This window comes from Convolutriloba macropyga, chromosome 3 (genome assembly GCF_964194025.1).
Source record: "Convolutriloba macropyga chromosome 3, txConMacr16.3, whole genome shotgun sequence".
In the NCBI taxonomy this organism is placed as follows: Eukaryota; Metazoa; Xenacoelomorpha; order Acoela; family Convolutidae; genus Convolutriloba; species Convolutriloba macropyga.
The window spans coordinates 12,430,173-12,457,228 of NC_134470.1; the positions used below are offsets into that span (position 1 = coordinate 12,430,173).

A 27,056-nucleotide genomic window follows, 5' to 3' on the forward strand; every position below is an offset into this window, starting at 1 on the left:
CAGTTATTTTTTCATTGTTCTTCTTTTTTTGTTTTAAAGTGACAAGTGTTATTCAGTAGGATAAACATTATGTTAGTTATTGTGGTCAATCAGTAGACTAGGTTTTATGTTTTTTGGGTCTATGTGCTCCCGTGAAATTAAAAAAAAGCTCAATTTTTTCTATGATATTTTTTTTCAATTTTTTTAAATGCCCTTTGTGTTCTTCAATTTTTTATAGCAATTGGGGATGCCTATAGTACAAATTAGTTGTCCTTGATGCGTGTTGATGATTTTGATTTCAGTTTGGAATCATTTTGTTAAAGATAATTGAGTAACTTTTATGAAGAGTTCCGCAAATTTTCGTGTTTTTTTTTGGAATTTTTGCTGAGTTCTTCTGATTGTCTGCTTTTTGCTAATTTTTAGTGGTCTAGCTTTTGATATGAGCTTTTCTAGAGGTTTTGTTGAAATATTTTTAGTGCACTTTTCAATGACAAATATCACTAACTTTTCTTAAACACTAACTTTTTTCTATTTTTTTCGTTCTTCGTTTTTACTCATATAAATAAACAATGATTTGGATTGGTGGACACTTGACCAGATGTAGTATTAAAAGTTTTTTGAAATAATGATTTGATTTCAGCATAATGGTATTTGATTCATTATTTGTGGCCAATTTTTTTTTGTTTTTTTACAGAAAATATTTTTGGTTTTTTTTCATTTCCTTTCTTTTACCTTCGTTTATTCTACTTGAAATCTGTGTTTGGTTTTTGTTTCAAATAGCAGTGATTCATCAAAATTAAACTAAACCAATTTCACGGGTTTTCGCCAAAAGTTGTTTTTAAACTTGCAACTCAATGTAAAATTTTTATCACGTGCTTTATCGTCTTTTCTGGTCAGTTATTTTTTCATTGTTCTTCTTTTTTTGTTTTAAAGTGACAAGTGTTATTCAGTAGGATAAGCATTATGTTAGTTATTGTGGTCAATCAGTAGACTAGGTTTTATGTTTGTTATGGGCGTTCGTTTTTTCCTTCGAGTCGTTTCCGGAATTCTTCCGGCTATGTTTTTTTTTTAAGATCTGTTCACACATTTTCATGATTTTTGAAGTCAAATTGGAGTAGTGATTTTGGTCACGCCGAAACAGGAAGTGGAGCGAAAAAGCGAGTGGTTTTGCGGCGTGAAATTTTTTCGCTCTAATTTTAAAATCGAGTGAGAAAACGGTGATTGAACAAAAATTCGCTTTATCGCTTGTGGTTTTTTGTTCACATGCGGCAATTTCACTTTGATTTTTACTGTTTTTTCGATTTTTTGGATTGGATTTTTTTCTAAATGGTTTTCCCAACCCATTCATAGTCCGTTCTAGGTCTAGTTTTTTGTTTAGTCAATGAAAATCCTTTGAATTGTACGTCAGGACTTGTCCTGCTATGTTTTTTTATTTCGTCGTCATGATTTTTGTTACGACCATATGACGTCACAACCACTTTTTGTTCATTCGTTCATGCAATTTCAACTGAATTGCATGTGTGACGTCATTTTTCGCTCTTAGTGGAGCGAGTTTTTTGTTCATGCGCGTGATTAAATTTTTGGTCACACTTGACTTACCTCACTCTCAAAAATGACTTCCTCACTTTGAAATTGACTTTTATTTACTTTAATTCAAAGAGATAAGGTCAAATGGGTGTGTGTCACTCTAAATGAAGGTTATTTGAGATCAACTAATAGAGGCAGCAATAAGTTATAAAGATTTTTAATCAAAATATAACAGATCAGCCTTCAATGAAACGACGAATTTTTTTGGTCTGTCTTTTTTTCACTGTTTTTCTTAGACTGCCGATCTACGAATCTATTGCGGCTATTTTCTGGCAATCTGCCAGCTATGTTTTATCTACTTGTTCTCAAATTATATTTTTCTGAAAAAAAATCAGCTAATATCTGGCAACTGATAGTTCTCCTGATTGTTTAATTGAATATTGCGATTGCTCATTTTTTTAATCAATTTGTGTAATTGAATATTTCTTAACGTGCAAAGGTCTCTCTACAGATAACTTTTTTCGAAATGTCTCAATATATGCCTCTGCAACCATTTAGAGAGGTGCCAAATGGTTCAGCAGGTTTTTGGCAAAAAGATGAATATTTCACATTTATATTTTTCTCAACAAAAAAATATCGATGGATTTTGGGATTTTCGCCAAGCTTTCTGTTTAATAATGGTTGTTTTCAAACAGTTTTTCCTTTTTATACTCAAACGATTCAAAAGGAGCCATAAAAGAAACGTACTCAGTTTGTGCTAAAATAATTCTGTTTTGGTTAGCAGAATAAAGGGTGTTTTCGCACAATCAGTTCACAATTATTTGAAATGGGAGAAAAAAGCAGAAAAATTTTATCTTTTTATAGCTGTGTATCAATTTGAGCAACTACTACGTAACAATCATACGTAACAATGCGATATATTTTTGTCATATTTTCGACTACTTAACGGGCACCTGCACTAGGGGGGTTGAACTAAATAACTTGGATTAATATTTCATGTTCTGCAGTGTCATCGTGTGAAATAGCCACAATCTATTTGTTTCAATATTTAAAACAAAAAACGAGGCGGAAGAATGACAATTCTTTTAATGAAGGCAATTCATTGCTTAACAGTGGCAAAAAGTCATAAAAATTCAAAAATCAAAGACTAAAATCTAAAACCAACGTACTTACTATTTTGCAAAATAATATGCTCGAATACATTCCAGCCATTTATTTCAGCTTACGAATTTATTTTCTTTCTGCTTACAACATTCTAAATTTGATTTTGAGTTTCTAGTTCAGCTGTGCGCTTACACATTTCGATTAGTACAAACCCAATAAAAACAATTTCTCATCCTTAATGGTTCTGTTACACACCTACTTGAATAAAGTCATTTTAGAATGCAAAATTGGGCGTGAGTTAAGACAAAATTTCTTTACGAAATTGACCGAAAAGCTGACGCCATTAAGAACAAATATTGACGTCACACACACACTGCACTTTGAGACAAAATCAAAAATATTTAAGAATTCCAAAAACGAGAGTAATCTTAGTGACAAAGACCACAAAAAAATCAAATATAAACTACTAAACTATTTCCAACTTTGTTTGATTAAATTCAGAAAAATTAGCGATAAACTACGCGAGTTGAAAAAAAAATACTCGAAAACCCAAATATTTTCAAAGTACAAGTACAATTGTTCGTACAAGTACACGTAGAATCAGAAACTGTTTTCACGCAATTATGAACAATTAACTGATCGCACAATTTTAGGCAAACTATAAGATGTTCGAAACCGTTCTAATTTTGAAGAAAATGAAATAAATGCAAAAAGTGCAATTATTGGTTGTTTTTCTCAACAAAAACCTGCTTAATAGCAGCCACACTTCAAACGCCTTTAATATATCTCATATCAAATTTGAAAAATACGGTAATTTCTTCAAAAAAATAGAGACTCATCTATCTTTGAAAAAAGTGAAAAACTGAAAGAAACTTAAATAGTCTAAGCGCAATAAAAGTCTATCCAGATCCCAATTCAAAGTACCAAAAATATTCCGAGGATACAAAAATAGTTCAAAAGCTTCCAATAAATCTGAAGCTAAAAGCTAAAAGTTAGCAAATTAGCATAAAATTCTCAAAATTATTCACATAGTTAATTGAACCTTTTAAAGCAAAGAACATTCGTTCATACCAGAGAAAACTTCTTTAAAAAAGCTGTGCGTGACGAAAAGTTCACTTGCTGAAAATTTTTCCTCGCCTCAAACTCTCTCTCCAAAACAGCGCTATGATTAAGAACGGGTCGTTACTCCTCACTTTGTTCGGCAGGAAAACCACAAACATTTTCACGCTTCTTTTTCTTGATCAACAATTACTCCCAGCAAAAATTGATCAACATAATGGACACAAAGACAAAAAATGTTGAATCCAGAGAACAAAATCAAAATTCTTTCAAAATTTTCTAATGTCATCTCTAAGTTTTGACAAGATGTGAAGTAACTGAAACTGTTAACAAAAGCAATGCATCGCCAGACACTCTAAGCAAAAACAACACCCAGAAAGCAAGAATGCCTTAACAAGCATAACCGACTAACGTTGGGCAAATTGCTCTCAAACTACCGGCGAGCGGTTGGCTTCGTCAGTAGCTAGGCACGGTTTAGTGAGGCTAGCTTTAGCTTTATTGAAGGGGCGTGAGCGCAGCGAGGGGGAGGGGGTGCAACGGGGGGGGGGGGGGCTGATGGGGTGGCAACAGTGGGGGGGGGGGGGTCAATCTCTTAGAACCGCCCTTCGCACCATAAGTATAAGTCTCCAAAACAAATTCTGTGAATCGCGTACTTGAAGACTAGTGAGCTCAAAGGCGCTATGAGCACTTAATGCCCGCTGGGCACTACCTGTTTATCCCGTTTTTGAGGACGAAAAGTCAAATGCTCCAGAAGAAAAATTGGTGAAGCAAAAAATTGCATAAAAAAGACCGACAGGACTAATATAATTGCTACAAACTTCGTTTGAGAGCAATCAAAAACTTACAAGTACTCGTGTCGGAATAAACGACTGAACAATTAAGTACTTACAGAAAAGCACAAAAATTTAAACAAATGCACCAACTCGAACAACGGTGGGTCAAATTTATTCATAGGTGGCATACTTTTGAAATGTTTTATGGGTGCAAAAATAATAATCAGTAACCTAGAATGGCTTTGATTCCATTTCGCTCAATCGCTCATAATATTGTCCCAAGCATATACTTACTTGCTAAAATTTGCTCACCCTAAAGAGAAAAAGCTCAAGAAGATTTTCGTTCAAGACGTTTGATGCGAAAGTGTACTTTTAAGGATCAAGTATCACATTTGTCTATCAACTTGCGGCTAAAACAAGTTTTGCAAAAAAAGATTGAAACATTTCGCGCGTTCATAGTCCTTAAGAGGCTACAAAGGACAGCTTTTACCTCTCATTTTATTCAACTATCTGCTCAGAACTAGACGGTTGCACTCTACACGAGGTAATTATGGACAGTTGCTTCATGCCTAACCCTTGCGACCTGGTCACCTGGTTATATGCTCTGCCAGTGAATCTGTACGAGGACTTCTTGCATCGAGCGGGACTGGAACCATGTGGTGCAAGTGGGGACGCTGTTATTCACGCACTCAACGCCAGGGCAGCCCAAAAGAGGGCAGCGGGACAGACTAGATACCACATACATCACTGACTCAAATAAATAACAACCTATCATATTCCATAATAACCAACACAATTTGATTTTTGGGACCATAGTCGGTCGAAAAGTGAACATTGAATTTGAATGTATTGGATCTATTTGCAATAAAAGGCTTCGAGTAGTGTTACTTTCTTCTAAAAATTCTCGGTGACTATCTTAGATTTCCGCGTTGTAAATGTTCCCCTGTCACCGGGTGGAATTTATCGGAGCTATACACCAGTTTATTAATCATAATAGATTTTGTATTCATTCTTGTTATCATGCCTAATTTGCATGACAACGGGTAAATCGTTTATCTCTATGCATGTGAGTGCCGTGTTTTCAAAACTTTTGCCGGACTTTAATTGAGCCTTCTATAGACCTCCTCAGTCCACAACTAATACAACCGACTAACATCGGAAGAGTTGCTCTCGAACTAGTGGGAGTCCTAATCTATGGCAGCAATTTTCAGTTGCGAGAGGAGCAGTAATGTGTATATGGTACTTACAGCGGAGCGGTAAGAGAGGAGAGATTATGAAAAATATATTCATTTTTGATACAATTTTGATATCAATAACAAGAATACGTTAAAATCACAGTTTTAACGCTATTTCTCCATAACTTTAACAAAAATCATGGCCGGCAGATTGCCGGAATAGCTGCGAAAGAATAGACCTGCGTGCCGTATAATAGAGATAGAAACAGAGAGACCTAAATCGACGCCGCTCAAAAAGCTAGGTAAAAAACATTCAGCAATAAAATAAAGCTTGTTAAAATTCTTCCCACAGAAGCCTCTTATTAGGGACTTTTACTCCATATATGAGTTCCTTTGACCTTAAACAAATTCAAAATCAGCTTAAGTTTTAAAGTGTAAAAGTCAGTTTTATTGAGTGAGGTAAGTCATTTGTGATCAAAATCTAATCACGCAAAAAACTTGCTGAAGAGAGTGAGAAATGGCGTCACGCACGCAAACGCCGTTAGTGAGAGGAAAAAGTCATTCAGAAAATTTGACTTTTTCAGCTTTGCTGTGTGAGCAAAAGTAAAACAAAAAAGAGCGTCAGACGACGAAACAAAAAACATTGCAGGACAAGTCCTGACGTACAATTCAAAGAATTTTCATTGACTAAACGAAAAACTAGAACTGGAATGAACTATGAATAGATTGGAAAAACCATTTAGAAAAAAATCCTATCCAAAAATCGAAAAAAAAACAGTAAAAAAAATCGAAGTGAAATTGCAGCATTTGAACAAAAAACCACTACCGATAAAGTAAATTTTTGTTCAAACACCGTATTCTGACTCTACTTTCAAATTAGAGCAAAAATTCTTTGAATTGTAAAAACCAAGAGCACCGCAATATAGCTCCGCTCAGCTAACAGCTTCGCAGCTATAACAAGAAGTACTTCATCAGACCAGATAATGGAAACCCGCCATCTGCGGAGTAAGAGATGGAAGCATACGCCTATCGTCTAAGGTTCTTGTTAAAGTGGGTCTTACAATCGCTTTTGCTTTAGCAACGCAAACAATTTCTCAATTAGAGCAATTTAGGTCAAGCAAAAAATGAAGAAGTCAAGCGCTTCGAGTAGTGTTACTTTCTTCTAAAAATTCTCGGTGACTATCTTAGATTCCCGCGTTGTAAATGTTCCCCTGTCACCGGGTGGAATTTATCGGAGCTATACACCAGTTTATTAATCGTAATAGATTTTGTATTCATTCTTGTTATCATGCCTAATTTGCATGACAACGGGTAAATCGTTTATCTCTATGCATGTGAGTGCCGTGTTTTCAAAACTTTTGCCGGACTTTAATTGAGCCTTCTATAGACCTCCTCAGTCCACAACTAATACAACCGACTAACATCGGAAGAGTTGCTCTCGAACTAGTGGGAGTCCTAATCTATGGCAGCAATTTTCAGTTGCGGGAGGAGCAGTAATGTGTATATGGTACTTACAGCGGAGCGGTAAGAGAGGAGAGATTATGAAAAATATATTCATTTTTGATACAATTTTGATATCAATAACAAGAATACGTTAAAATCACAGTTTTAACGCTATTTCTCCATAACTTTAACAAAAATCATGGCCGGCAGATTGCCGGAATAGCTGCGAAAGAATAGACCTGCGTGCCGTATAATAGAGATAGAAACAGAGAGACCTAAATCGACGCCGCTCAAAAAGCTAGGTAAAAAACATTCAGCAATAAAATAAAGCTTGTTAAAATTCTTCCCACAGAAGCCTCTTATTAGGGACTTTTACTCCATATATGAGTTCCTTTGACCTTAAAGAAATTCAAAATCAGCTTAAGTTTTAAAGTGTAAAAGTCAGTTTTATTGAGTGAGGTAAGTCATTTGTGATCAAAATCTAATCACGCAAAAAACTTGCTGAAGAGAGTGAGAAATGGCGTCACGCGCGCAAACGCCGTTAGTGAGAGGAAAAAGTCATTCAGAAAATTTGACTTTTTCAGCTTTGCTGTGTGAGCAAAAGTAAAACAAAAAAGAGCGTCAGACGACGAAACAAAAAACATTGCAGGACAAGTCCTGACGTACAATTCAAAGAATTTTCATTGACTAAACGAAAAACTAGAACTGGAATGAACTATGAATAGATTGGAAAAACCATTTAGAAAAAAATCCTATCCAAAAATCGAAAAAAAAACAGTAAAAAAAATCAAAGTGAAATTGCAGCATTTGAACAAAAAACCACTACCGATAAAGTAAATTTTTGTTCAAACACCGTATTCTGACTCTACTTTAAAATTAGAGCAAAAATTCTTTGAATTGTAAAAACCAAGAGCACCGCAATATAGCTCCGCTCAGCTAACAGCTTCGCAGCTATAACAAGAAGTACTTCATCAGACCAGATAATGGAAACCCGCCATCTGCGGAGTAAGAGATGGAAGCATACGCCTATCGTCTATAAGGTTCTTGTTAAAGTGGGTCTTACAATCGCTTTTGCTTTAGCAACGCAAACAATTTCTCAATTAGAGCAATTTAGGTCAAGCAAAAAATGAAGAAGTCAAGCGTGAAAAAGTCATTCGGGAAGCGAAATCAAAAGAAGGTTCTACAACAAAACAAGCAAAAATTTTGCATTAAATGAGACGCAAATCTACAATAATTGGTTTCAAATTTCGTTTTCGTTCGACAGCAATGAAAATGCGTGATATAAAACGCTACTTATGATACCCTCACAAAGTTGAACTAAGTATTTTTAGGAAAACAGAGGCCATTGACATCTCAATTAGCTGTAATTAGAATTGATTAAAATGTCTACTAGCAATATCTCTTGGTCATATAAACAGATGGAACAAAAACAGAATTAAAAAGAATGAGAAAAAAGAACAAATATAAATTAGCAGTTTTGGTTGTGAAGTTAAGTTTGTTACAATTAAACAACAGTGGAATTTTTGTTCCTCAACCAGACAAGGGATTGATAGAAAGAACAGACACCCACGCACCATAATATCCATCACCAGCATCACATACCTAGAAAACAAGTAGATGAACGAATTTTAGAAAAATTGAGGAGTCGTTTAAAAAATCTTCAAAACCTTCCTTTACCTTTGTTTAAATACTAATAGTAATCATTTAGACAACCAATCATAAATTTGATAGATTTATAACTGTGACAGAGTTGGCCGATTTAGCAACTTTCAATATTATTACTTACGCATTTTTTTATTCACTGAAAGCCATCTGAATTCTTCAAACGCTAAAAAGCGGTTTGAATTCTTCTAGTAGCATACCTTAGCAATTTGCTCAGACATGAGAAGTCTCTGTTCCCAAGGGAGAGACATCTGTTCAACCAGTCTCTCATTCTCAGCCAGCTGATCCCTCAGAGCACTGGCCAAGTTACTACAATCTTCATCCTCCCCTCCTTCATCTCGGCTGTTCCGTGATACATGTCCACTCTCCGCCCCTGTTTAATTGTTAATCAAGGAAGTATTCTTTCATGCGTAGAATATGGATACTCTATCAAACATAACCGACCAATGAAAGAATAGCTTTCAAGCGACTAGTGAGAGCTCGAATCTATTGAAACTTTGTTCAAGAGCAATTATAAACTTAACTTTTTGCACTCTATTGGCATTAACAAAATAAATGGCTATCATCACCCTTATCCAAAATTAATATCAGCACAAATTATTGATCGAAACACACAATTCACAACGGCACCGAACATTATTTATCTGGTTGGTAGTTGAAAACGTCAAGTTTAGTAGGCCCCCGCAAGCGCACGTGACATAGCTCCAACTTGAAATTAACTTGATACTTATCAAGAAAGAAAGAAAGAATTAATTCCGTTTTCGTGATAAAAATGTCAGATATTTTTTTTGCAAAAATGAACAAGGAGAGGGCAAATAGGCGGAATGCGTAGACCCTTTAACAATTTCAGCAAAATTAAGACAACTCAAACAGAATAACGAAATTAGTTGACTACACAACCTAACTCAGTAATGGAGAAAACAAATTCGACCCTCTACGAATTAACTTACCACTTATAGCTCCAACTCCGCCAACAGCTGAAATGAGGTCGTGGAAGCCAGACTCGTCGAGAGAACTGAGCAAGGAGGCGTCTGCTCCAAATCCAGTCGAAGTGGTGCCAGTTGTGCTGAGGAGACTTGAGCTGAGAGTGTTGTTCCTGTTACGTCTCAGAGCGTCTGCAAGTTGGCGTTTCAGACGCTCCACCTCCTCACGCAATTCACGAATAATCTGCACAGTTGAACAAGGGATAATGACCAAATGTTTTGCAGTCTTTTTAATCCGCTTTTTAGAGTCTTGAGTCTCACCTAACTATTCTATGTATTTTGATAGTCATCTCGCGCTTTAGGCCTCTATTTTTCAAGTTGTAGATATTAAGAGTGTGTTGTTATTCATCGTGGGACAATAGAGAAGATCATGTCGCTGTCTAGGTGCATTGATTTCATCATATTTTAGCCCAATAACAACCATAATACCAAACGTAGTGACGGAAAATAAGGCACACAGCACAATGAAAAAGTAGCACAAGGAGCATACAATATTTAGAACAATAGTTCTAGTTAAAATTTTAACGTGAAGAATGGGAAATAGGTGACAAACCCTTGCGTTGGGGTCCTCATTGATGACGGCGTTGTTGACGATCCTCTTAGCTCTATCAGCGTACCTGAGAGTGGAGAGACTCTCGTCGTAGTTGTCTGCGGCTGGACTGATTGTAGCTATCATCACCGTCTTACTATTCCCACCCAGGCTGTCCTAAACGCAATAACCTGGATCAGAAACCTGGCTAAATGCGTCAATATTGGTGCTTAGTGCTAAATAAACATCATAATAATTGTTTTTGTTACAGGTCAGATTGATTAGCGGCAAGCTTGGCTTCACTCGTCAACTAGAGATGTACAGCTCTCAAACATGACCAAAAAAATTCAGATAATAGCCGTTAATGACTCCATTATTCGAAATTGAGATGACAAAAAAAGACACACTCGCTGTCTCAACTGATTGGAGTATAGAATCATTTAGCAACTAAATGACGTAATCTGTAGTTAAAAGATTGCTCAATTGATTAAGTCTCAATTATAAAATTTTTTCAGTTCTTTCTTTGTTACAAATATTTTCCGCTTCTCTCTCTCTCTCTCTCTCTCTCTCTCTTGTGTTCTTCATTCATTCAAAGTGTGCAGAGTTAAATAATTATGCATGACTCTGTACTCAAGTTCATTGTTTTGGCCGCATGTCTTATTTGTTTTAAAGCTTGTCAAGACAATTTGCACGACAATTTTCAGAATTTCTCTCACACCCATTTTACTTTTCAAATGATTTAGCAAAATCTCAAGTCTGTGCTTAGTTTAAAATGATTCCTCACTTTAACTCCCTGAGCAAACGAAAAGTTATCGCTAACAGTCACCTTCAATGGAAAAAGTCAAGACTCAAAGCTGACGGTTTGTTCGTTCATGCAAAACGTCCTCAATTTTTCTTCCCGCCAACTTGCAATTCTAATGAGCAAACAGCAAGACCCCATAATTACAATTTTTTCTTTTCTGCAAATTAGGCTCACTTTTTTTGAATCCCAAAACTGGCGAGTTTTTAAATTCCTCATTCTTCCCTGGCCGACTTCTAGCACTCGACTTACATCACTCGCTGTTTCAACGGAAGGGCGCTCGAATAAAGGTTGATCTATAGATTAATAACTGTTCATTTGATCAGGTCTCAATCAGGTTTTGTTTCGGATCTCTATTTGTGGAATGACTTCTCATTTGTATTGTCCAACGTCTTTGTTTTACTAACGGTGATAACGACTGAAAAACCTACCTTGCATCATTTTTTACAACAAGATTAACGAAAATTGCTTGCGTATGATTCACAACCATGTACACAAAGGTTAAGTTTAAGCAGTTTCCTTTGGAGGATAATCGGTATAAATTGTTGCCAATGAAAGTTTTTGCGATGGTGATTTTTCTTTACAATTAAGATTGGACAAATTGGGAAGTTACTTTCCTTCTGCGCGTGACTCAATTTTCGATCAATTTGATCAGTTAAATTGTCGATTGATGTAAGAACAATGGAGGGATGAAACTCTGAGCGCAATCAAAGAGTCAATGCGTTCATACAAAAATGAAACATAGCCGGCAGATTGCCGGAATAGCTGCGAAAGAATAGACCTGCGTGCCATATAATAGAGATAGAAACAGATACAGATCTAAATTGAAAAAAAAATCGACACCTCTCAAAAAAACTAGGTAAAAACATCCAGGATAAATTAATAAAACTTTTTAAAATTCATTCCGCAGAAGGCTCTTATTCAGGACTTTTACTGCACATACGAATTCCTTTGACCTTAAACAAATTCATATTAAACTTAAGTTTTAAAGTGTAAAAGTCATTTTATTGAGTGAGGTAAGTCACGTATGATCAAAATCTAATCACGCAAATAACCTAAAAACTTTTGTTAAAGCGAGTGAGAAATGACGTCACGCGCGCAAATGCCGTTAGTGAGAGGAAGAAGTCATTCAGAAAATTTGACTTTTTCAGCTTTGCTGTATGAACAAATGCAAAACGAAAAAAGAGCGTAAGACGACGAAACAAAAAAACATAGTAGGACAAGTCCTGACGTACAATTCAAAGAATTTTCATTGACTAAACAAAAAACTAGACCTGGAATGAATTATAAATGGATTGGGAAAACCTTTCCATTTGGGAAAAAAAATGGATCCAAAAAATCGAAAAAAATAGTAAAAACCAAAGTGAAATTGCCGCATGTGAACAAAAAACCACTAGCGAGAAAGCGAATTTTTGTTCAAACGCCGTTTTCTCACTCTACTTTAAAATTAGAGCGAAAAAATTTCACGCCGCAAAACCACTCGCTTTTTCGCTTCACTTCCTGTTTCGGCGTGACCAAAATCACCACTCCAGTTTGACTTCAAAAATCATGAAAATGTGTGAACAGATCTTAAAAAAAGACAGCGCCCCAATACAATTCAAATTCTTTGAATTGTAAAAAAAAACCAAGAGCACCGCAATATAGCTCCGCTCAGCTTACAGCTTCGCAGCTATAGTAACAATTTCGCTTGGTAGGAATGATCTGGACGACTGCCAGAAAGGAATGTCCATGGTGAGATATCTGCGCAAATAAATCGCTCCATGACAGTTGGCACTAGTTAGCTGCGATTGCCGTGGAATTATGCAACAGTCACATGGCAAATGTGCCCAGCTGCAGCATTATGTAGCGAAAGAAGCGTGTAAACAGTACCACGACGTAACAAAACACCCCTAAAAACCTGCATTGACGATACATTCAGTTTAGCAGCATAAAAGGAACTGAAAGATCTTTTTGCTAAATTAAAGTGTTTCAAACGTTATTTCTACTTGTTGCTTCGGTTCCGAGCTCATTTGAAGTAAATCTTGTCTCTTTTGCATTCTTCATATATCCAACAGTTTCGCGGTGAAATAATAATGCATGAAGTTGTATTCAAATCATTTGTTTTCAAAATCATCAATTTTCAAAAATGTCAAGATAACTTTCTTGTAAGTTTTCACATTTTGTTCTACTGGTCAACATTCTTTTGAGGTAAATAAACAACATAATAAACCTGTACCTCTTTTGCGCAATCATTGCTCACTTTCACTCATTGAGCAACTTTGACGGCTACTGTTGATTACAAAACATCAAGACACCCTAAGCAGACGGTTTCTTCGCTTATGCGAAATCTCAATTCTTGTGTCTCGTCGACTTTAATTTCCAATCATTATGACCAAACATCAAGGCCTTATGCTCATTATTTTTTGTTATGCAAATTAAGTTCAACTTTTGACCTCATCTACTTTAACTCTAAGTTTACATCAAAGCCCAACTCCACAATTTTTTTTGTGAAATTTACTCAATTTTTTTTCTAGCCGACTACTACTAATGTTTTATTCAATTCACTCGCCGTTTCAACTGAATGGAGTTTGCAGTCAATTAAAATATATTTATATTACATCATCTAAAAATTACAGATTGTCATTCGATCAGGTTTCAATTAAGTTCTGTTTCAGCTCTTTATATGTCAAATGATTACTGTCCGATTGTTTTGTGCAGTGCTTTTGATCTTTTAAAGGCTGGTTAAGACTTAAAAGAAGGGCTCCTCGTAACGTTTTTAGATAAAAAAAATCGTATGAGAGAAACATGGTTCACAAAAAAGGTTAAGGTTTTGTCAGTGTCCTTTAAAAGACTATCGAGTAAAAGATTATGGAGACTTTTGTTACAAATAAAACCTGACAATTTGAAGTGATTTTTTTCACAAGGGCAATTCAATTTTTGACCAATTTGATCCTGTAATTTGCCAGTTGGTGTAATAAAAATGAACGAATGAAGATCTGAAGATCAAAGAGTACATAGCTTTGAACGAAAAAGAATAACAATTTTGCTTGGCGTGAACAGCCTAGACCACCCACAGAAGTAAACGTTCATGGTGAGATAAAAACATCCAGGATAAATTAATAAAACTTTTTAAAATTCATTCCGCAGAAGGCTCTTATTCAGGACTTTTACTGCACATACGAATTCCTTTGACCTTAAACAAATTCATATTAAACTTAAGTTTTAAAGTGTAAAAGTCATTTTATTGAGTGAGGTAAGTCACGTATGATCAAAATCTAATCACGCAAATAACCTAAAAACTTTTGTTAAAGCGAGTGAGAAATGACGTCACGCGCGCAAATGCCGTTAGTGAGAGGAAGAAGTCATTCAGAAAATTTGACTTTTTCAGCTTTGCTGTATGAACAAATGCAAAACGAAAAAAGAGCGTAAGACGACGAAACAAAAAAACATAGTAGGACAAGTCCTGACGTACAATTCAAAGAATTTTCATTGACTAAACAAAAAACTAGACCTGGAATGAATTATAAATGGATTGGGAAAACCTTTCCATTTGGGAAAAAAAATGGATCCAAAAAATCGAAAAAAATAGTAAAAACCAAAGTGAAATTGCCGCATGTGAACAAAAAACCACTAGCGAGAAAGCGAATTTTTGTTCAAACGCCGTTTTCTCACTCTACTTTAAAATTAGAGCGAAAAAATTTCACGCCGCAAAACCACTCGCTTTTTCGCTTCACTTCCTGTTTCGGCGTGACCAAAATCACCACTCCAGTTTGACTTCAAAAATCATGAAAATGTGTGAACAGATCTTAAAAAAAGACAGCGCCCCAATACAATTCAAATTCTTTGAATTGTAAAAAAAAACCAAGAGCACCGCAATATAGCTCCGCTCAGCTTACAGCTTCGCAGCTATAGTAACAATTTCGCTTGGTAGGAATGATCTGGACGACTGCCAGAAAGGAATGTCCATGGTGAGATATCTGCGCAAATAAATCGCTCCATGACAGTTGGCACTAGTTAGCTGCGATTGCCGTGGAATTATGCAACAGTCACATGGCAAATGTGCCCAGCTGCAGCATTATGTAGCGAAAGAAGCGTGTAAACAGTACCACGACGTAACAAAACACCCCTAAAAACCTGCATTGACGATACATTCAGTTTAGCAGCATAAAAGGAACTGAAAGATCTTTTTGCTAAATTAAAGTGTTTCAAACGTTATTTCTACTTGTTGCTTCGGTTCCGAGCTCATTTGAAGTAAATCTTGTCTCTTTTGCATTCTTCATATATCCAACAGTTTCGCGGTGAAATAATAATGCATGAAGTTGTATTCAAATCATTTGTTTTCAAAATCATCAATTTTCAAAAATGTCAAGATAACTTTCTTGTAAGTTTTCACATTTTGTTCTACTGGTCAACATTCTTTTGAGGTAAATAAACAACATAATAAACCTGTACCTCTTTTGCGCAATCATTGCTCACTTTCACTCATTGAGCAACTTTGACGGCTACTGTTGATTACAAAACATCAAGACACCCTAAGCAGACGGTTTCTTCGCTTATGCGAAATCTCAATTCTTGTGTCTCGTCGACTTTAATTTCCAATCATTATGACCAAACATCAAGGCCTTATGCTCATTATTTTTTGTTATGCAAATTAAGTTCAACTTTTGACCTCATCTACTTTAACTCTAAGTTTACATCAAAGCCCAACTCCACAATTTTTTTTGTGAAATTTACTCAATTTTTTTTCTAGCCGACTACTACTAATGTTTTATTCAATTCACTCGCCGTTTCAACTGAATGGAGTTTGCAGTCAATTAAAATATATTTATATTACATCATCTAAAAATTACAGATTGTCATTCGATCAGGTTTCAATTAAGTTCTGTTTCAGCTCTTTATATGTCAAATGATTACTGTCCGATTGTTTTGTGCAGTGCTTTTGATCTTTTAAAGGCTGGTTAAGACTTAAAAGAAGGGCTCCTCGTAACGTTTTTAGATAAAAAAAATCGTATGAGAGAAACATGGTTCACAAAAAAGGTTAAGGTTTTGTCAGTGTCCTTTAAAAGACTATCGAGTAAAAGATTATGGAGACTTTTGTTACAAATAAAACCTGACAATTTGAAGTGATTTTTTTCACAAGGGCAATTCAATTTTTGACCAATTTGATCCTGTAATTTGCCAGTTGGTGTAATAAAAATGAACGAATGAAGATCTGAAGATCAAAGAGTACATAGCTTTGAACGAAAAAGAATAACAATTTTGCTTGGCGTGAACAGCCTAGACCACCCACAGAAGTAAACGTTCATGGTGAGATAAAAATGCGCAAAGCAGTCACTTGACAACAATTGGCAGATCAGTAAGCTGCTATTGCCAAGGAATTGTACAACAGGCACGGGCCAATGTGCACAGCGGCAAAATTATGTAGCGCTTGAAGCCAGTAAAGAGTCATTGCCAAAACATAAGAACAACCCTTGACAACGTGCATTGACCAGACATTCCAATAATCAGCCTGAAAAGGCACTAAAAAAGCATTTTTTGTAAATCAAAGTACTTCAAACCTTATTTGTACGTGCTCCTTTGGTTCAGAGCTCGTTGAATTACAGATTCTCTCTCGTGTTTTTCATTCATCCAACGGGTTTCAAGTAAAAAAATATATGTTGAGGTGATTTCCAAAAATTAAAATGATAATTTGCTTGTAAATTTCGCTTTTTTTCATTGGCCAACTTCCTTTTGAACTAATCGATCAGAACAATAAGCCTGTACTTCTTTTGAGCAATGATTCCTCATTTTCACTCATTGAGCAAATTTAACAGCTACTGTTGATGACAAAACATCAAGACACCCTAAGAAGACAGTTTTTTTGTTTATTCGAAATCTCAATTCTTGTCCAAGGCCGACACTAATTTCCAATTGCGATGACCAAACATTAAGACCTTATGCTCATTATTCTTTGTTATGCAAAATAAGTTCAATTTTTCACCTCAACTACTTTAACTCTTTCTTCTTATGAGTATACATCAAAGCCCAACTCCCACAAATTTTTTCAGTAAAATTTACTCATTTTTTATCAAACCGACTACTAATGTTTCATTAACTCACTCGCCGTTTCAACTGAATGGAGATTGCAATCAATTAGCATATATTTAGATTACTTCATCTAAAGATTACAGATTGTTCATTTGATCAGGTTTCAATCAAGTTCTGTTTCAGCTCTTTATGTGTCAAAGAATCACTGTCTGTTTGTTTTGTGCAGTCGTGGGGGGATGGAGGGAGGGGGAGCCTGAATGTGACTAGGAAGTTGAATAGTGGGCTTCAAATAACCACATTGGAGGTTAACATATACCACTATTAAGATTTGAAGTAAAAAAATGACGCCAGTTTCGGCGCACTTTTAGTATTAAATTGCCGCCAAATGAGTTCGGCTGCTTGAAATTTTGATTGAGAGAGAATTTTAGGTCATGCAAAAAGTCAAGGGCGTAAAAGTCACTCGAAAAGTTAAAATTGTCAAGCGAAAATTTTGCATAAAAAAGACACACGTTTACAATAATTGCTATGAACTTCGTTCAAGAGCAATTTAAAAAAGGCAGCGCCTCAATACAATTCAAATTCTTTGAATTTTCAAAAACCAATAGCACCGCAATATAGCTCCGCTTCGCTTACAGCTTCGCAGGTATACAACTGAAACAGGAAATAAGAGGAAAAAGCAAAATACATTTCTTTTTACAATTTCTCTACAAGTTTTTGATATCCAAGAAACTTCTCAAAGAAAAAGGTAAAAACAACTATACTACCGGGCAATGAAAGAATCAAAGAACCAAATCTTATCATCAGTAATAATTTTTTTTTAAAACAACCTCTAAAAATTACACAGTCCGACCCATTGTTCTCATACACACCTTAATACCTCTCATCGATTTGTAAAATAGTTCACCATTACTTCTCGCTTCATAAAAAAGACAGCGCGCCAATACAATCCAAGTCCTTTCGAATGCAAAAACAGGAGAGCGCCTAAATAATAGACATTGAGGCTGTCGGCGGCTATTAGAAAGCGACAGACAACAATCCATGAAGCAAAAATGCCATAAAAAGACCATAGGACCAATGTACTTGGAAAAAAAATTGTTTGAGAGCAATTAATCTTTTCGTAGCAAGAAACCGATTGAATTTTGTTTCCTCAGATTTCTATGATAACAGAAACTGTATAGGATCTGTGTGTTAGTGTGGCATTTAACCTTTAGAAGCCAGGTGAGAGTGGAGTCTCTGTATGGCACAAAAGTTGGTCTCTTTGTTCCTCCCTTGGAGTTAGCAGCTGCGGCTGATTGTTCTGCCAATGCAGATATCACCAGTCCCAATGTCGTCAAAGACCTAAAAATAACCACAATTCAAAGTAGTTATCATCATTTCAAAATGGGAAATAAAACCTAACCGAAACAAGCCATTATTTTGTGAAGAAAAGAGAACATAGCAGGCAGATTGCCGGAAAATAGCCGCGATAGACGCTTCAGGCCTTCCATGAATTTGAAGCAACTAAACATAGCCGGCAGATTGCCGGAAAATAGCCGCGATAGACGCTCGTGGCCTTCCATGAATTGAAACACCTAAAGAAATAAGATAGACAGATCGACCACCAGTCCTTTAATAGACCACAAAACTTTTTGGGTTAGCTTCGGACTGTCAATTTTTTGACAAATACGTTCTATAAGGAAAAAGCCCTTAAATAGCTATTTCAAAATTGATATTCGAAATCAAAAACTCAAGACTAATAATCACGAATTAGGGCATACAAGATCGGCACTACTTAGATGCACACTATTAACTAGTAAATCTTCATAAAAAATTAAAGTTCCATAAGTGAGTTCAGAAGTCATTTTTTTGAGTGAGGTAAGTCACGCAATTGACCTAAAAGCAGAAACGACGTCACGTACATAAATTTTAACTGCAAAGCAATATAAGTCACTGAAGTCAATTCCAAGAAGTCAGGTCGTAAGAATCATCAATGGAGAAGACGAATTAAAAAAAACATAGCAGGACAAGTCCTGAAATACAATTCAAAGAATTGAATGAAAAACTTAGATTTACTCTACCTGAACAGCGGATCAATTCAACGATTCCAGCCAAAACACAAACAAAATCATCTCGAAAAATTGAGAAACAAACAATCAAACAAACTAAACAAATATATAATCCTCGATAAAACTTGGAAGTTTTAACCCTAAGGCAAAATTTGACCCCTTCAAACATACCTATTTCAAAAATATATTCAAAACCAAAATTTGTGGGTGAAATTGGTGCAGTATTATATCTGCAAGGCCTGAAAAAATTCATTGGCCCTTGAAGATCGATTAACTCGAAAAATTTCAAAACTAAAAATATCAATTGAAATTTTAATGAAATCTTGCTGAAAATCGTGACATTAATATCTTAAGAATCATTTCTTGAAAACTGATTCTAGTGTCTCTGGACGCTATCCAGTAAACCAATTCCAAGTCTTAAAAAATAATTGTTTCAAAGATCGATAGGCAATAATTTTTATCAAAAATTTCAGATTTCAAAATACAGAAATTCGTTCTATTAAAATGTTGAAAACCATCCAATTACCCCTAACAACTATTTAATAAAATACTATCAAACCCTGTATGAGGTTATCTGGCTACTCATGCAAGAAAAACTGAATAAAATACAAATGTCTTGAAAAAAAACTTAAAAAACTTGCAAGTTTCATAAAAAAAAATTTCAAAATTCGAAAGGTTAATTTGTTGAAAACAAATCCATTAAAACTAACAACTATGCAGTAACTGTTTTCAGACCATGGAATAGGTTTCCTGGCACTTGAGAATGGACAAATATCAAAAATTGACAAAAACTTTAAGAAACCTCAAAAAAATTGCAGATTTTATCAAAAAAAAAATGCTAAAATTCGAGACATTAAAATGTTGAAAACCCCTCCATTGTTACTAGAAACTTTACAGTGCCCTATTATCAAACCTTAAACAAGATTTCGTGGCCCCTGAAGCTGGAAAAACGCAAAAAATGACAAAAATTTTCAAAAAACTTGAAAAAAATTGCAAAAACTAGTATCATTTTGTATGTTTGTGTTTGTAGTGGTCATAACAAGTACCTTTTTCTCGCAAAAGGCCTTCAAAAACTTTTAATAACTTCAACTAATCAAGCAAAAAACTTAAAAAAATCACAAAAAACATGAAAAATTACACCATTTTCAGCCCAAAAACTCCTAAAAATGAACTTTTAACCTTCAATTGAGGCCATCCCAGCAGTTGCAACACTCTAAGCACTTGAAGGACTACTAAAGTCCACTTTGGTCCTCTAATGAAATTTAATGCCCGCTGGGCTTTACCTGCTTATCCCGTTTTGAAAGATCAAAGTCATTGAAAAATGTGTGAACACATCTTAAAAAAAAACACAGCGCCCCAATACAATTCAAATTCTTTGAATTGTAAAAAACCACGATGTCCCCAATAATAGCCGCTATCGCTTCGCGGCTATTAAAAAAGATAGACAGATTGGTCACCAGTCCTTTAATAGACCATTAGACCTTTTGGGTTAGATCCGTTCTGTCATTTTTATGAAACACATACGCTCTATAAGGAAAAAGCCCTAAGGGAGCTTTTTCAAAAATAATATTATAAACCATAAACTCAATACTCTAATACTCAAGAATTAAGGAAAATACGTTTGGCAATACTTAGATGGACACTATTGATCTTTAACTAGTAAATTGACATAAAGTTTAAAGTTCATTAAGTGATTTCACAAGTCATTTTTTATAAGTGGGGTAAGTTCCCAGTAACTTCACCACTCTAAGTAGTTGAAAGACTACTAAACGCGACTATGGGCCGCTAATGAAACTTGATGTCCGCTGAGCTTTACCTGTTTATACCGTTTTGACAGCTCAAAGTCATGAAAAGTCATCAAAATCATAAAAGTCAGGGTAAGACAAAACAAAAATCTGTTAGACGATTAAAAAAATTAGGAGCGCAATAATAGCCGCCTGGAATTGAGGACGCGGTTATTATTAAAATTTTATCCAGTGATGTTACATCAACAATTCGCGTTGATGCTTTTTCAGGGAGTTGCATCGATATCGAATCAGAGTTCCTTTATTTCAAGTAAACTCAATTTGAATGACTAGAGAGCAACATCATGTTTTACTTGTTAATGTTGCTGCCCTCTTTGAGTCTCTCCCCAGCTGCCCCAGTCTTAGTGGCTCTCTCTGACCCAGCCAAATCCACCAAACTTATTCTGCTCGCTTTCTCACCCGTCATCTAAACATACATTACATTTACTATGCATTCTCTCAACTAACATTAATCTAGCAGATCATCATTTATTCAGATGCTCGGTGAAAGTGAAATTACGAGACAGTGCACAAAATTCAATCGAGAGTGATAAATAGAAGTCAATTTGAGGAAGTACACAAACGTATCATCTTGCAAGATTTTCAAACTGACCGTGTTGATGATAATTGGATTGAGAAAAACGTGATTATGTATAAAAATATGATGTCGCACAATTTCAAACTTTGACGACATGGTTAAAATCAATGTTCGAAAGGACGTAGCAAAACATAATTTTTCACGCTGGTTCTGGACAACTTTCAAGTTCAGCAAAAAGATTAATTTCAAGATCCAAACAGCAAAATAGAATAAAAATTGGTTTCAGTTTATGTGCGAATAAAATATTGTGAATTTCTCACCCACCTGTACAAAAGATTTTCCACCTTTTGGTGAAATCTGTAAACAAGCGCTATTATTAAAACTCTGAGATGCATAGTGACATTACAATTTTGCGCTTCACCACTTCATACCGTCTCTCTAGAAAAAATTCAAATATCTTTCCTAATAAGCTAAACTAGCCTAGAGAGGATAAAACTTTTAAAAAAGTTTCCTCCTCTGTTTTTGGCCTAGATCATTACGATGATATTTACGGTATATTACCCTCTAATCTTTCCGCTCCAAAACGGTATTTTTAACATATTTTTCCAATGAAAAGAAAAACTCCCCTGCCCTCACATAGGTTTTTTTAGATACTTGTGGTCTTCCTAGCTCTAAAAATGAGTAGATTTGGAAAGATTCGAAAAATGGGTCGAGCAAAAAATTGCATTAAAAAAGATCAAAGGACCAATACAATAGCTACAAACTTCATTTGAAAGCAATTAACCAAGGACAACCCATTTTTTGGCATTTTGAAGATACTGTTAAAAAATCGGGTCTTTCCTCATTATAGCCCCCCATGAAATTATAGCCCCCATTACGGTATATTTACAATGATTTGTGGGGGGGGGGGGCTATAGGTTATCCGACCACTAGGTTGGGGGGGGGGGGGCTGCTGGCAAAAACTCAAATCAAAGCCGGCAGACTGCCGGAATAGCTGCGAAAGAATAGACCCGCGTGCCGTATAATAGAGATAGAAACAGAGACAGATCTAAATTGAAAAAAAAATCGACGCTGCTCAAAAAACTAGGCTAAAAAACATTCAGCGATAAATTAATAAAGCTTGTTAAAATTCATTCCACAGAAGCCTCTTATTAGGGACCTTTACTGCACATAGGGAGTTCCTTTGACTTTAAACAAATTCAAATTAAACTTAAGATTTAAAGTGCAAAAGTCATTTTATTGAGTGAGGTAAGTCACGTATGATCAAAATCTAATCACGCAAATAACCAAAAAACTTTCGCTAAAGCTAGTGAGAAATGACGTCACGCGCGCAAATGCCGTTAGTGAGAGGAAGAAGTCATTCAGAAAATTTGACTTTTTCAGCTTTGCTATGTGAACAAATGTAAACGAAAAAACAGCGTCAGACGACGAAACAAAAAAAAACATAGCAGGACAAGTCCTGACGTACAATTCAAAGAATTTTCATTGGCTAAACAGAAAACTAGACCTAGAACGGACTATGAATGGATTGGGAAAAATCAAAGTGGATTGGAAAAAATCAAGGTGAAATTGCCGCATGTGAACCACTAGCGAGAAAGCGAATTTTTGTTCAAACACCGTTTTCTCACTCTACTTTAAATTTAGAGTGAAAAAATTTCACGCCGCAAAACCTTTCGCTTTCTCACTCCACTTCCTGTTTCGGCGTGACCAAAATCACTACTCCAATTTGACTTCAAAAATCATGAAAATGTGTGAACAGATCTTAAATAAAAGACAGCGCCCCAATACAATTCAAATTTTTTGAATTGTAAAAAAACCAGGAGCACCGCAATATAGCTACGCTCAGCTTACAGCTTCGCAGCTATAAAAATCACCACTGATCACAATTGTCCTCCAATCGTCTCATTTAATTACTTACCCGTTTGGTGACATTGGTAATCTGCTGAGAGAGAAATATGGTGAAGACGGCATGTGAGCGGGAGCTCTCTGAGTTCATGTTGGTTGCAGCCACAGTGCGGGATCTGTTACCAATCTCAATCAAGTCATAGATATCTTCACTTGAGGTCACCGCCAGTTTGGAGAGACCATCCACGTATGGGCCCAGAATCTTGTGCTCCCTCACTTTCAGGTTGCTTTTCCTTCTAAAAGAGCATGACGTCACGTCCATTAAGTCAATTCAACGCATTCGAAACAAACATAGCTAGTAAAATGTATCAGTGCGCATATACATACACCTATCAACACCTATCACTCTAAACACACGGAGAAAATGTATCCAGTTTGTTTTTATTCCGGTTAGCATCAGCTTATCTTTTTTAAATTGAAACTAAAATAATACAATTTTTGATATTTTACATACAGGTTTTTAGACGATTGAAATCACCGAGAATTTCAGGCATTTATTGCTAACCGCGAAACTCTTTGACATGCTAAGCCCGAATTTCAAAGTAACTGCAAGTCGAAGCACGTATATTTGCTTGAAACTCATTTTGCACGTACGCCGAAACTTGATGGTGGGTCAACTTCTGGGTGGGTAGGCAAGAACTGTTGGCGTTTTTTTTCTTTTGGCATTTTAAAACTTCCGCGTGGTTTTCAACAATAGATTCGAAAAAGTTTATGCTGAGTCAATCATTTTCTACACGAAGAGATTCTGCTAAATCCAGGGACTCAAATCAGTATAAATCTTAGCAATGAAAATAGCACCCCCCCCCCCGAAATAGCACTTGAACTTACCCACTGCGTGGGTCAAGCAGATCGTGTACTTTCTCATTGTAGATTTCCATATATGACATCTCCACTTTGAACTGGAGGGACTCATTTGACTGGTTAGCAATCTTTGAGAACAGCTCGTGGCACAGACGGGGAATGATTCCAGGGTCACTACTGCCACCCCCTGTACCACCCATCATTGTGTAGCTCTTCCCGGAACCTATTTGAACTCTTTCATTATTCATCTCAAAAACAGAAGTCAAGCGACCTATTCTGTTATCATTGCAAAGGAGGAAACTTAATCTGCATGAAGTTTTCATGGAGCCAATATATTCATGCACAAAATCTATTCTCAGCAACAGTTTCCTCCAATTTATTTGGAGAGCAGTAGAACAATGGGTACCCAAGGCTAAACTCGACGAATTTGTGTCATTGTCACCAGCAGTTAAGACGACGGCAAAAGTTTCCCTTAATTTTTTGAACTTTCAAGGCGCAAAATTCTATTCCATAAGTGAAAAAAACTCCCGTTGACCATTTTCTCATGAAAAACTAAAATGCGAGAACTCAAGAGCAGCTCAGATGGGTTACAAAAAAAATGAAATGCTCGTCGGATTAAGTAAATAATGAAGAAATTTCTCACCTGTCTGACCATATGCGAATATACATGCGTTGTATCCCTGGAATGCATTCTCTAATAGATCCAGACCCAAGTCTTCGAACACGGCTGATTGATCTAAAATTCGTCATAAGGAAATTGCATTCAACGGTATTTTGTATCAATAGTAATTTGTGACGTACCACTATAGTTAGACGATAGAGGGTCAATGGAGTCGAAGCAGCTGTCAAAGTAAAATCTCTAAAATAAAGATTGATTATTGCTATAATATCTGCTACTGCACTTTTAAATCGTGATTTAATTTTCTGAATCATTCTTTTGAGAAAATGTACCGATAACATTAACAGCATTCATACACTAATATTTTGGAGATTGTCTATCAATTTACAGCTGAAAAGCTAATTACAGTTTAAAAGTAAAAAGAAATGCAAAATATCAACTTCATTTAAATCATTTTACAACGTGAAAAATTTTTTTTCCTTACACTACCAGCACCACAGTATTCTGTACCATCCAGAAAAAAACAGTTGCTATCACCCTTATCGATTTGATCAAGATTATAATAACTGATACACCCTCAGGAATGGTTAAACGTGCACAAGGGAAGTAGACAAAAAATTCAAGCCCTCAACCAGAAAAATGCTCTGACGAGTATCGTTTCTCACTGGTAACTACTAGACCTCAACATTTTCGTTACTTAGAGGAAAGAAATCATACCTTGGTGTTTTTTCTGGAACACAAAACATTCAATTGGAACAAAAATTTTCAATATAATTTAACGAGTGAAGACGCTATTTGGCAGTGATATTAAAAATATTCATGAATTATTTATTTGAAAGCTTGAATCACAGCAGAACGTAAAACGAAATCAATCAGAGACGATACTGTTGAATGAGAAAGCCCAAGGATGAATTCCTCCAAAAAATTCGAAATTGAGTCCTTGAGACATCTGCAAACATACAAGAAACAACATTAGGTTGAATTGTACGATTTCATTCAAAAGCGGGTCATCACTGAAATACGCATTTTGTGGAACTATCAAAACATAGCTGGCAAATTGCCAGAAAATAGCCGCAATAGATTCGTAGTTCGGCAGTCTCAAAAAAACAGTAAAAAAGACAGACCAAAAAAAATCGTCTTTTCATTGAAGGCTGATCTGTTATATTTTGATTAATAATCTGTATAAGTTATTGCTGCCTCTATTAGCTGATTTCAAATAACCTTCATTTAGAGTGACACACACCCATTTGACCTTAACTCCTTGAATTAAAGTAAATAAAAGTCAATTTCAAAGTGAGGAAGTCATTTTTGAGAGTGAGGTAAGTCAAGTGTGACCAAAAATTTAATCACGCGAACGAACAAAAAAACTCGCTCCACTAAAGCGAAAAATGACGTCACACATGCAATTCAGTTGAAATTGCATGAATGAATGAACAAAAAGTGGCTGTGACGTCATATGGTCGTAACAAAAATCATGACGACGAAATAAAAAACATAGCAGGACAAGTCCTGACGTACAATTCAAAGAATTTTTATTGACTAAACAATAAACGACTTATAACGGACTATGAGTGAATTGGGAAAACCATTTCTAAAAAAATCAGATAAAACATTTAAAAAAAAACAAAAAATCGGTGTCAAAATGCCGCGTGTGAACAAAACACCAATAGCGAGCAATGAAAATTTGGTTCACACAAAAAACTAGGCCTAGAATGAGCTATTAATGGATTGGGAAAACCATTTAGAAAAAACCCGATCCAAAAAAATCGAAAAAACAGTAAAAATCAAAGTGAAATTGCCGCATGTGAACAAAAAAACCACTAGCGAGAAAGCGAATTCTTGTTCAAACACCATTTTCTAACTCTACTTTAAAATTAGAGCGAAAAAATTTCACGCCGCAAAGCCACTCGTTTTTTTTGCTCTATTTCCTGTTTCGGCGTGACCAAAATCACTACTCCAATTTGACTTCAAAAATCATAAAAATGTGTGAACAGATCTTAAAAAAAGACAGCGCCCCAATACAATTCAAATTCTTTGAATTGTAAAAAACAAGAGAAGTCCAATAATAGCCCCAGCTATCGCTGTGAGGCTATTAATAAAGATTTTCAATTAACTTCGAAAAAATGCTCTCGAATGACATGCTCGTTGCGTTCTAATGTAGTCAGCACAAGGCTGCGGCTTGATTGTACCCTGCTTTTAAATAACGCATTAACATCACGGAGATCCAAATGAGCATATAATAGACCAGTATAAGGATGATTTATATCGAAAGATGATTCGTTGAAAAAATGCTGATTTAAATTTCAGCCATAGCTGACAGATTAT

At 35.6% G+C, this 27,056-nt stretch overlaps 2 protein-coding genes across 3 annotated transcripts in view; one reads left to right on the forward strand and one right to left on the reverse strand.

Annotated features, from left to right (window-relative positions):
* The window catches only part of LOC142335948 (uncharacterized), a 44,824-nt gene extending 39,157 nt beyond the window's left edge, over positions 1-5,667 (forward strand). The window contains exon 16 of one of the 2 annotated variants that reach the window (XM_075384360.1): positions 4,961-5,667. In XM_075384360.1, coding sequence (XP_075240475.1) covers positions 4,961-5,193 — 233 coding nt within the window. In that variant the 3' untranslated portion in view covers positions 5,194-5,667. The remainder of the gene's footprint in view (positions 1-4,960) is intronic. The other variant, XM_075384361.1, reaches the window with a different exon arrangement.
* LOC142336533 (uncharacterized) overlaps positions 1-27,056 on the reverse strand; it is a 199,309-nt gene that overhangs the window by 171,209 nt on the left and 1,044 nt on the right. The window contains exons 3-12 of the mRNA XM_075385441.1: positions 25,449-25,461; positions 24,914-24,971; positions 24,756-24,848; positions 24,140-24,335; positions 23,325-23,547; positions 21,183-21,295; positions 18,245-18,377; positions 10,259-10,411; positions 9,673-9,889; positions 8,923-9,095 (exon numbers count right to left, since the gene is read on the reverse strand). Of these exons, the coding sequence (XP_075241556.1) occupies positions 8,923-9,095; positions 9,673-9,889; positions 10,259-10,411; positions 18,245-18,377; positions 21,183-21,295; positions 23,325-23,547; positions 24,140-24,335; positions 24,756-24,848; positions 24,914-24,971; positions 25,449-25,461 (1,372 nt within the window). The remainder of the gene's footprint in view (positions 1-8,922; positions 9,096-9,672; positions 9,890-10,258; positions 10,412-18,244; positions 18,378-21,182; positions 21,296-23,324; positions 23,548-24,139; positions 24,336-24,755; positions 24,849-24,913; positions 24,972-25,448; positions 25,462-27,056) is intronic.